The sequence below is a fragment of the Salvia splendens genome, chromosome 4 (genome assembly GCF_004379255.2).
Source record: "Salvia splendens isolate huo1 chromosome 4, SspV2, whole genome shotgun sequence".
Classification (NCBI taxonomy): Eukaryota; Viridiplantae; Streptophyta; class Magnoliopsida; order Lamiales; family Lamiaceae; genus Salvia; species Salvia splendens.
This window is the reverse complement of record NC_056035.1, coordinates 15,363,608-15,375,078: the sequence shown is the minus strand read 5'-3', so window position 1 is coordinate 15,375,078 and position 11,471 is coordinate 15,363,608. Positions and strand designations below refer to the sequence as shown.

The 11,471-nt window shown below is 39.7% G+C and overlaps 2 protein-coding genes across 4 annotated transcripts; both read right to left on the bottom strand.

Moving 5' to 3' along the window:
* Positions 1–5,551: 5,551 nt before the first annotated feature.
* On the bottom strand, positions 5,552–8,065 carry LOC121801524 (mitogen-activated protein kinase homolog MMK2-like). The gene is made up of 6 exons (XM_042201032.1): positions 7,710–8,065; positions 7,207–7,336; positions 6,998–7,135; positions 6,302–6,634; positions 6,051–6,234; positions 5,552–5,967 (listed from the first exon to the last, which is right to left on the bottom strand). The coding sequence occupies exons 1-6, from the start codon at positions 7,880–7,882 to the stop codon at positions 5,795–5,797; spliced, it is 1,131 nt and encodes a 376-aa protein (XP_042056966.1). The 5' UTR covers positions 7,883–8,065; the 3' UTR covers positions 5,552–5,794.
* Positions 8,066–8,694: 629 nt separating this feature from the next.
* On the bottom strand, positions 8,695–11,471 carry LOC121798794 (protein BPS1, chloroplastic-like). Of its 3 annotated transcripts, none has more exons than XM_042197986.1 (2): positions 11,340–11,471; positions 8,695–9,946 (listed from the first exon to the last, which is right to left on the bottom strand). In XM_042197986.1, exon 2 carries the CDS (start codon positions 9,931–9,933, stop codon positions 8,878–8,880), a length of 1,056 nt encoding a protein of 351 aa, XP_042053920.1. In that variant the 5' UTR covers positions 9,934–9,946; positions 11,340–11,471; the 3' UTR covers positions 8,695–8,877. The 3 variants fall into 3 exon arrangements, with proteins under 3 accessions (XP_042053920.1, XP_042053919.1, XP_042053921.1); XM_042197985.1 differs by having other exon boundaries at positions 8,695–10,781; positions 11,340–11,458; XM_042197987.1 differs by lacking the exon at positions 11,340–11,471 and adding an exon at positions 11,179–11,288.

Genomic DNA, 11,471 nt, shown 5'->3' with positions numbered 1-11,471 from the left:
CGGCTAGTGCTCACGGATTGGCGTAATGTCCCCAAAGATGAAACGACTTTCCTCCTATCGAGTAGAAGCACCTCAAACTCGTAGGCTCCGGCGAACTTGAATTGGAGGCGAGAACCGAGCAATGCGATGCTCCTAAGATGCGAACTAGAGTGCTTGAGCTATGAGAGAAGAGAGAATGATTGTAGGTTGTGTTGTATTCTCAACTCTCAAGACTCCACCTATTTATAGGCTAGGAGTGGCCACACGAGAGGTCTCGGGTTTAAGGCACCTCATAAACACATGGAGGTTGAAAAGCCAAAAGACTTAGGAAAAGGAAAGGTTTTGAGTCCTTTCTAATTTCCCACATGTTTTTCCTACAATCACCCACATTGGTTAGAGCGCTGCAAGCTCAAACCAACACCAGACACAAATGCATGTATGCAGACTCTTTGCTCAGTTCTCAGGAAACGATACTGTATTTGGAGAGGTAACTTGTGGTTTTGAACCTTCCATAGTCAACACTATCGGACATACCGGCGGACTAGTGGACGCGATGCCTTGAACTATTCCTCCTTGGTGTATGCCTAGTCAATAGCATCAGCACAATATTGTCTCAACTCCATCAGTTCTCACGTTTGTGTCCGTTTCGGCCGTGGAACACCTCTTTGGAATTCATAAGTGACTCACACACACGAAGCGGCCTCACTTCTCACTTATATAGGTGATTCTTTCATGAGTATCCTGCCATACTGCATCTCCTTGAGATTTCAATAATCATTAAAAGTCAAAAGACTTAACCTCTTACCACCTGCAGGTTACAACACTCAAAGCTTTCTAAAGAATGGGCGAAGATTAAAAATCTTCTAAGTGTTACAGCTAGATTTGTATAGCTTCGTTTTCCCATTGAACCAATCCCATGGGATCTCCAATCGTATGGTTGGGTTACCACTATACTCATCTTTTAAGATGTGATTTTCAGTCCCATTCCTTTTAGCAATTTATGCATTTGATCACGGTTTAAACATTTTGTTAACGGATCCGCTAAGTTATCCACTGACCTTACATAGTCAACTGTGATAACACCACTAGTGATCAATTGTCTGACGGTATTATGTCGCCGATGAATATGTCGAGACTTACCATTGTATAAGCCACTGTGTGCTCTACCTATAGCTGCTTGGCTATCACAGTGTATCACTATTGTCGGCACTGGCTTCTTCCAACATGGAATATCTTCTAGGAAGTTTCTAAGCCACTCAGCTTCTTCCCCTGCTTTATCCAAAGCGATAAACTCAGATTCCATGGTGGAACGAGCAATACACGTCTGTTTCGTTGATTTCCACGAGACAGCACCACCCCCCACAGTGAACACATACCCACTTGTAGAAAATGAGTCTTTTGAATCAGGGATCCAATTTGCATCACAGTACCCTTCAAGTACTTGGGGATATCTTGTGTAATGCAACCCAAAGTTAAGAGTATACTTCAAGTATCTCAAAACTCTACACAGAGCTTTCCAATGTTCCTTACTTGGGTTGCTCGTAAATCGGCTCAACTTGTTTACAGGACAAACAAGATCAGGTCGAGTACAGTTTGTGATAAACATCAAACTTCCTATGACCTTTGCATACTCTTCTTGAGCAACAGAATCACCCATATTCTTGCTCAGATGAACATTGAGCTCCAAAGGAGTCTTTGCTGGCTTACAATCAAACGAGTTGAATTTCTTAAGCATTTTCTCAACATAATGAGATTGCGTTAAGGCAATTCCCTCATTAGTCCTCAATATTTTGATTCCAAGAATCACATCAGCTAGACCCATATCTTTCATAGCGAAATTTCTTTTCAACATGTTTTTTGTCTCGTTAATAATGGCACTATTGCTGCCCATTATCAACATATCATCAACATACAGACACACAATAACAAAACCGCTATCTGTGTTCTTAATGTAAACACACTTATCGCACTCATTGATAATGAATCCATTTGCCAACATCACGTTGTCAAATTTCAAATGCCATTGTAATGGTGCTTGCTTCAACCCATATAATGACTTTACCAGTTTGCATACTTTACGCTCTTGCCCATGCACAACAAACCCTTCGGGTTGTTCCATATATATTTCTTCTTCCAGATCACCATTCAGAAACGCAGTTTTCACATCCATTTGGTGAATCTCAAGATTGTGCAAAACAGCAATCGCAAGAAGCACCCGAATGGAAGTGATTCTCGTAACAGGTGAATAGGTATCAAAAAAGTCATGCCCTTCTTTCTGCTTAAAGCCTTGGACAACTAGGCGAGCTTTGTACTTATCTATAGTACCATCGGGCTTATATTTCCTTTTCAGAATCCACTTGCACCCTAAAGGCTTACAGCCTTCAGGCAAGTCTACTAACACCCAAGTGTTATTTCTCATGATGGATTCAATTTCACTGTTGATAGCTTCTTGCCACCACGCCGCGTCTGGGCCAGACAGAGCTTCCGCCAATGACTTTGGTTCGTCATCCAACATAAAAGTTATGAAGTCAGGACCAAATGTTTTAGCAATTTTAACTCTTTTACCACGTCTTGGTTCAACATCCTTAGGACTTGACCTCGTCCTTTTTGGAGGATTAGAACTAGTGGATTCATCCATCATTCTTTCACTAGAACGATCCTCTTGCCTCTTGCAAGGGTATACATTCTCAAAGAATATATCATTCCTTGACTCAATCGTTGTTCCTTCAGCCACGCCAGACACAACTGACCTATGGACTAGGAAACGATAGGCACTACTATTAAGTGCATGGCCAATAAAGATGCAATCGACTGTTTTAGGGCCTATTGCAACTTGTTTCGGAAGTGGCACTTCTACCTTCGCTAAACACCCCCACACTTTGAGGTATGAATATGAAGGTTTCTTCCCTTTCCACAACTCATAAGGAGTCACGTCCCTATTTTTTAGTGGAATTTTATTCAGGATATGATTCGCTGTTAACACAGCCTCCCCCCACATGTTCTGGGATAAACCAGAATTAATCAACAGAGCATTCATCATCTCTTTAAGTGTTCGATTTTTTCGTTCAGCAACTCCATTTGACTGGGGAGAATATGGAGCCGTTGTTTGGTGAATTATACCACTTGCATGACATAATTCTGCAAACGGGGCTACATACTCACCACCTCTATCACTTCGAACACACTTAATTCGACAATTAAGTTGATTTTCGGCTTCATTTTTGAAGTCTTTAAACGCTTCAATTGCCTCATCTTTACTTCTCAATAAGTAAATGTAACAATACCTTGTGCAATCATCTATAAATGTGATGAAGTACTTTTTACCACCTCTAGTTTGCACAAATTTTAAATCACATACGTCTGTATGGATTAACTCTAGAGGTTTTGTGCTCCGTTCTACCGAGCGAAACGGTAGCTTGGTCATTTTTGCTTCAACACAGACTTCACATTTTTCTTGTGAGTTAAACTTATCTACTTTTAGTAAATTAAGATTTACTAATCTTTTTATGGCATTTAGATTTACATGTCCCAATCTTTTATGCCATAAATCAGAGCACTCAAGCAAAAAAGAGGATGTGTCATCTTCCTTATTTCTTAATCCTTTTCCACGGTGAATGACCGTAACATTCAGCTCAAAAAGCCCATTCACTAGGTGACCTTCACCTATGAACTTTTCATACTTGGTCAATATAACCTTTTCACACTCAAATTCTAGTGAAAATCCATGATTTACTAGAAGTGAGCCTGACACCAAATTATTTCGGATGTCTGGGACATGCAGCACATCCTTGAGGGTAAGAACCTTTCCGGATCCTAATTTTAGGAACACATTACCCACACCAACCACCTCGGAAGAGGCTTGGTTTCCCATACGTACTTTTCTACCTCCAACAGATTTGTAAGTAGAAAAAACGCTTCTCTCGGAGCACACATGACATGTGGCACCCGTATCAACAAACCATTCATTTGGATTATTACCATGGTCCACGTCGGAGACCACTGCGATCACCTCGTGATCTTTGTTGTTTATAACAACACGTTCAAATAATTTGTACAGTATTGTTTCCAACAATAAGTACACAATTATATTGAACCAAATGTGCATTGGCATATTCATCAACCCATGCATCCCAATTACTGCTACCAAATCTAAATTGGTCTTGCTTGTCAAAAGACAAACGATAAACATCATTCTCAAGAGAATAGATCTCAAGGAATTAACCACTCCATAGCGCATCGACATTGCGACCGTTCGTTGCTTTATTCCAGCTTTGAATTTCATGTTTCCTCCGGCATCGGTCGACATGATTTCAACAAGAGTACAATATTTCGTCTTGCGATTGTTGGAAATATTGTAGCCTTTACACGGGAAAACTCTTGCTATTACAAAAGAACAAAACTGGAAGGTAAATATAATAATATAAATTACAACGAAAGTAAAGAGATGCAAACTATAGTATTCTTCAAGTCAAGTCGAGGTATCCCTCTCTCCGCAAGACGAAATACGCCCCGGCTAGTGCTCACGGATTGGCGTAATGTCCCCAAAGATGAAACGACTTTCCTCCTATCGAGTAGAAGCACCTCAAACTCGTAGGCTCCGGCGAACTTGAATTGGAGGCGAGAACCGAGCAATGCGATGCTCCTAAGATGCGAACTAGAGTGCTTGAGCTATGAGAGAAGAGAGAATGATTGTAGGTTGTGTTGTATTCTCAACTCTCAAGACTCCACCTATTTATAGGCTAGGAGTGGCCACACGAGAGGTCTCGGGTTTAAGGCACCTCATAAACACATGGAGGTTGAAAAGCCAAAAGACTTAGGAAAAGGAAAGGTTTTGAGTCCTTTCTAATTTCCCACATGTTTTTCCTACAGCTTTTTCAATATTCCTCTTTTAGCTACAATGTATTTTGCTTTCCAGATATGTATATGTTCTCTCTCTCTTTCCTTTCATTTTATTCATATGTATTGTTTTCCTGAGATTCATTCATGTAAACTAATCAACTAGGCAAATTTAGCCGACATCATCTATGATGTGATCTTAACTTTCCCATTGCAAAATCGAGCCACGGAAGGTTTGGTCGGATTTGTTCTTGCTCCGATTACCAAACCACAAGGCTAAGAGAGGTTAGAATGCGAATCTAGGCGGCACGTCACATCATGTGCCGAACTAGCTAAAGGACTTGCATCATCCTCGACGGATGCAAGATGCATTAGCAGTGTTTATCTGGCGCATTACCAAAGACGAAGAGGCACGACCGGAGGTGATACGAAACGGGAAGACATGCTCGAAGCCTGGGACGAATTAAGAATCAGGCCGAGAAGAGGTGCTGGATGGCCGGGTTGTTTGATAGCACACTAAAACAATTTTACCACTACGATCCACAAGCCCTAATGGAGATCAATGGCAACGATGACGGCCTGCCTCAAGGGGATCCGTTCACCGTGACCATCAAGATGGCCAGCCAAGGCCAAAGAATTACCGTATTGACAGTCTATAGATAATGTAGAGTTACAGACATGTTCATATCAAATAAACCACCCTCATTCCTTGTCTGCATCAGACAAGATTGTTGTATAATGAAAGATGCACTTAAATTAAAAGCATTTACAAAATGTTTATCACTCAATAAATTACTACCAGAGAAACATGGTGCAAACATTAAGGTTAAATTTACTAACTGCAAAGATAGTAGTACTTAAATAGACAATATATATATGTAGATGTATCCACTACAGTTATTACTCACCTCCTCTTTGGTAACTACTTACGTTGTGAAATACACATGTTTCTGCAGATGTTAGAAATCCATTACATTCCTCAGTGAGCAGGGTCAGGGTTGAATTTCACAGACTCCCTCCAGATGAGCTCTTTGATGTTTTCCTCAGTGAACGATGGCAGCTCAAAGTCAAAGACGAAAGGGCGCGGGCAGGCTGGCTCCTCATTGATGTTGCGGAGAGGCAACAAATACGGATGGCAGAGAGCCTCATTAGCTACATATCATCACAGTTAGGACGGACAATAAAGTCATATAAACATAATACAAGAGAAGAGTTGTAGCACATGGAGAGTGTACCAGTAATACGCTTGCTAGGGTCGAAAACGAGCATTTTTTCTAGTAAATCAAGAGCTCCAGCTGAAGTGTTGGGGAATCTGGAGGAGAATTGTTGCTTCACGTATTGCGGGAGCTGCCTGACATATCTTCGCGCATTGTCACTTCTAAGGAAACCGAGGTTGGCGTCATCGGGAGAGCCTACCAGCTTTAAACAATAGATAGCATTAGGAGAATGAACACAAAAGAAGAAATGAATAAATTTTTATAAATACCTGTGTGATGAGTCTCAACTGGTGGACATAATCTTTGCCAGGAAACAGGGGTTTTCTTGTCATGATCTCACCAAATATGCAACCCACAGACCAGATATCTATTGCAGCTGTGTATTCCGAGCAATTTAGGAGCAGCTCTGGTGCTCGGTACCAGCGAGGAACCACATACTCGGTCATGAAATCGGTCTCAGATGTGGTCCTTGCAAGCCCAAAATCTCCGATTTTCAGATCACAGTTAGCATTGAGGAGCAAATTGCTAGGTTTCAGATCACGGTGCAACACATTCGCGGAATGAACATATTTAAGTCCTCGCAGTATTTGGTAGAGAAAATACTGCAAAAGTGAAATGGAAACTAAATGTGACATCCCAATATAATAGTGTAGCATACATAACACACAAGAGAAGATGATTTTTCCATCACCACCTATTGGCTGGTACTAAACCACAACACAGGCCCGGCCCATCGACAATGTCAAGAAAGATGGTAAGGACATGAGATCTTGAATGGAAGATATAGGCGATCTACGTACATCGGTTTAATCTTGCATGTACATGATTCAGTGTAGATAAAAAAATATGATGTGATCTCAACTCAAGGAAGATATTCTATTTGAAGGTTCAAAATCAAATCATTTATGGTATGACATAAAATCTTATACTACTACTACTAGAAAAGAATGAAAAAGAGGCCAAACCGGACAGTGGTCATCAGTCAATGTTTGATTGGAGTGGATAATCTGATGAAGATCAGTGTCCATAAGTTCATAGACGATGTAGACATCGTTGAAGTTCTCTTTTTGAGGAGGGCGTATGATGTCTTTAATGGCGATCACCTGCATACATATATTGGAAAATGTTTGTCAACTGAAAAATTGTGCTATATCATGTGTGTGTGTGTCCTAACATTGTTATGATTCATGTGGAGCAGAAGTTTTATTTCTCGTAACGTCCTCCTTGCATCAATTATGTTGTCAAATGCATTGCCAATCTTCTTAATGGCCACCTCTTCGCGTGTCTCCGAGTTCACAGCAGCGCTAACACAAAAGAAAAGTCAGGCTCAACCACAGATTAAATGTAGAAAACAAAAACATTCATGTAACACACTAGATTTAGAAGCTAAATTAACATATCGGACCACATTGTTTTGGACAGAAAGGTGTCAAATATTCACATAATTCAACTCTACCTTGCTTGTATGTATGTATGCATATGTAAAGACACCAATATCCCAGTAAAGAGGTTACTATACTTTCATATAAAAAGTATAGATGTCCAAATACATAGTAATTTTCTTCAACCATTTAAACTCATCATAATTCTACAAACTCCAAATATGTCAGGTAGTCATCAAGCTCCAATCTATCCCAGCAAACAAGATTACACAGAGAAATAAAATAAGGATATTACCAGACGATGCCATAAGCTCCACGGCCAACAGGCCTAAAAGGAACATATTTCCTCGAAACCTCAAACAGATTTTCGTGCACATTGTACTGCATGTATCTCCCGCCATGGGTCACCACCCCTTTGATGTTATGTCCACCATGATCGCCTGAACCAGAGCTCGACTCCACAGACATACCAAACAATAAAAAACAAATAAAATTTGCTAAAACCAAACGATGATCAAACTAGTGGGATGTGTTTGGTGTCGGTGTCGCACAGCAAAGCAAAGCAAAATGTGAGCTCTCCGACATTAAATTTTGGCGCTAGCTTTTTTATTGCAAGTCTGGTGAAGACTAAATTTTTTAAAACTTGTACAGTTCTTGAGTGAGAACTTTTGAACTGGAATGACTCAAGGTTACCCGTGAACAAAATTGACTTTTCTCAGGAACCATACACCTGGTTCTCATTCTGCCTTGCCTTCTTCTTTTTCAGTTTCTAGTATCTCTTTACTCTTGTTAATTTCTCATATAATAACAGCTCACATCAGCATTGTTAACTTTGTTCATCAAATATCTTGCATTCCAAAGTGTGAATTCTTGATTAATTATAATTTTTGACATAACAGTAAATGATCCTGAATCTATCTTGTGAGAGATCATATTCTTTTGACAAAGTCATGGACAATTTTTTAAACTGAAATCAGTCTTGGGCGGCACCAAATTTTCCAGGAAATTCCCATGAACGAGAAAAAGGTATTAATTCACCACAAATATTGACCAGATTTGAAGTCTAAGAAACTAATATTTAGTCAGCCATGTCTGTCAAATTCCCCAGAATCCCGTATTCCATTCTATCTTTGCCCCATATACAAAACTAGAATAGAAAAAAAATCAAACTTGATAAATCAATTCATCAAACATTTTCACCCAACGGTCGACATAATTAGCTTAGTTACAAATAAGGTCAAGAAAAATTCAGAGAAGACATGTCAGCACGAACTGCTGTAGATACTGAAGCCATATTTATATATCATTAATACTGATTTTACATAAAGATTCACCCATAATTCTATTAATGCATAGCCAGAGACACAGCACACCTCACATATATTTCGTATATATTCAAACAGAAAACACAGTACTCCTAAACTACATACTTGTGTACAAAGGAGCGGGTTTACATTTAACCATCAGCAAACCAATGGACCTCCTTTGAAGTTAACTCGCCGCACTCCGTCAGATGCATTACCACCGATTCTAAGGTTACCGTGTAAAGTATCGCGTCCAGTTAGGACTATCTGGAAGAACCTGTCTACGTCCTTTGCAAGTAGATCAAGTCCTTGTGAGAGTTTTTCTGCCGATTTTCCTAAATCTGATGTCGAGCTTACCAAAACTTGAGCTTCAACCGCCTCTTCTTGCACAATTGGGTATAACTTCTTCACATCTGTATCAACAGCTTCTAGCTCCTTCAGTATCGTGGTCCTCCCACTCGAGTGTAGACTTCTTATTTCAGTATTTACAAAAGCCTGGAGCTCAGAAAATGCTGCTGCCCATGAGAAAGATTCGGGAACCTGTATGTCCATCAACTTCTTTGTGGAACCAGAGAATGCAGCAGCAAATATGCTACATACCAAGAGACTGATCACCTTGACTCCATACATTGCTCGCATCAAGACATTCCCCTTGGCAGAGTTCTTGATTTTTGGTAGGTCCAGTTTCTCAGCCAGTACATCCATGGCACAGAAGCAATTATCAAATCTTGGATTCTTTTTAGCAACATGTTGCTTCCATCCCTCTAGGGAAGAACGGGCCCGTTCAGACTGTTTTGTGGGGGCACCACCAAAGTTACGCAAAACACATTGAAGAAAGAGGTGGCCCTGTTTCAGCTGAGATATCTCTGAGCTGAAAGCAATGCAGATATCAAGTAACTTCACACTATCATCTAGATACACATCTATCCATTTGTCATCCCAATCACAAACAGGGAGTTCAAGAGCCGTAATTAAAGTTTTCACGTCAGTATGAATTTCACACAGTGTGTCCATCGCAAACCTCATCCAGGATAAGCGCAAGACATCATCCCTACATACTGGCCTTAGATTGTTAATCCTACCCTGCAATGTCTCCTCAAATGTATTCAACAAAGCAAGAAGTTTAGGTGATAGGTATGAGCTCTTCGGTGACATCCTACGAAAAGGATTTCCAAAGGAGAGGAAAGGCCTGTGTGGTTCTAGTGGGCGGCTCATTCTATTATACTAACTGCAAGAGCATATAAAACAAATCCGATTATAAGAAGCAAAACACTCGACCAAAGACAGTGAAAGAAAAACACAGTAAGAGAAACATAACTGTAAACATGTAGTTAGGCAACACTTTAGCAGTGAAAACATATCAACATCACAAATCAGAGTCAGAGATGATCATCACACGTCAAAATAAGCACATATTCTATACATGAGCGCAAGTTAGCAAGGCCAGGCAAATTTTCAGATAAACGGGACAGCAAAATCATACAGGAAGCCTGCAGACATCACGATTGTCAAAAACCTAAAAAAAATCATTCATATAAGAACTTCAATACGCACCAAGTTGAAGAAGATGGTATCCTACCAAGTCTAAATACTAGACATGTGACCCCTATCATATCACATACAAATCTGTAATACCAGGAGTACCTATTTATCAGAAATAATAACAGCACAAACACAACTTCAGTTGCTTATACTTGTTCAATGGTTTTAAACTTTTGCATTAAATTTACAAGACATACTCCTAACTCTCCATATCATAGAAATTCTCATGAAATCAACAAAACTCCATAAAATAATAAAAATCAGCTCGACAAGGGTCCCCTTTTGTGATAATATAGATGACCCTTTGTCCATTCCCATTTACTGAATCCAACATAATTCTCCAGATGCAGATTCTCCAGACATACTCCTAACTCTCCATATCATAGAAATTCTCATGAAATCAACAAAACTCCATAAAATAATAAAAATCAGCTCGACAAGGGTCCCCTTTTGTGATAATATAGATGACCCTTTGTCCATTCCCATTTACTGAATCCAACATAATTCTCCAGATGCAGATTCTGGCCATAACAAATGCAAATTAGGACTTCCACAAACCAAAGATGAAGTAAACACAATTTTTTTCAACCAAATCTAGCATTTTAGCCAACATACTTTTTCAGAAATCAAATATGCAATCCAATCATACAGATCCAGCCACTTACACTACCAAGAACAAGAAATTCATGAAAATCCTCAGATCTTCACAAATTATACAGTCAATGCACATAATTTCGTCATCATCATATTCAAATTCAGAGAACCACAAACTAAGGATTCTTAACACCAACTATACATCAAAAAATGAAAAAAAAAATCACAACCACACAATAAGGCAAACCTCTAGACCAACAAGTCATAATCAACATAAAATAACACAACTATCAGAAATCCAGCCAAAATCCACCAGATCCTCACCAAATACTCCATTCAACGGCCCATATCATCATCGTTTACCGCAAACCTCAGGCAAAACCTAATTACACATAAAATTCATGGACACAGAGAGCAGAAACAGACATACGCGAACCCACATACATGCTATGGAATCGATCTAGCGAGAGAGATGATTTCTGTACCTGAAGCAATACCCGAAGACGCGTAGAGGATTGGTAAAGCTTCGCACAAAGTCTTCGCAAAATGTAGGGTTGTAGAAAATGAATTGCAACATGACAGATAAACAAGAGACTAGGAGTTGTTGGCACATGTGG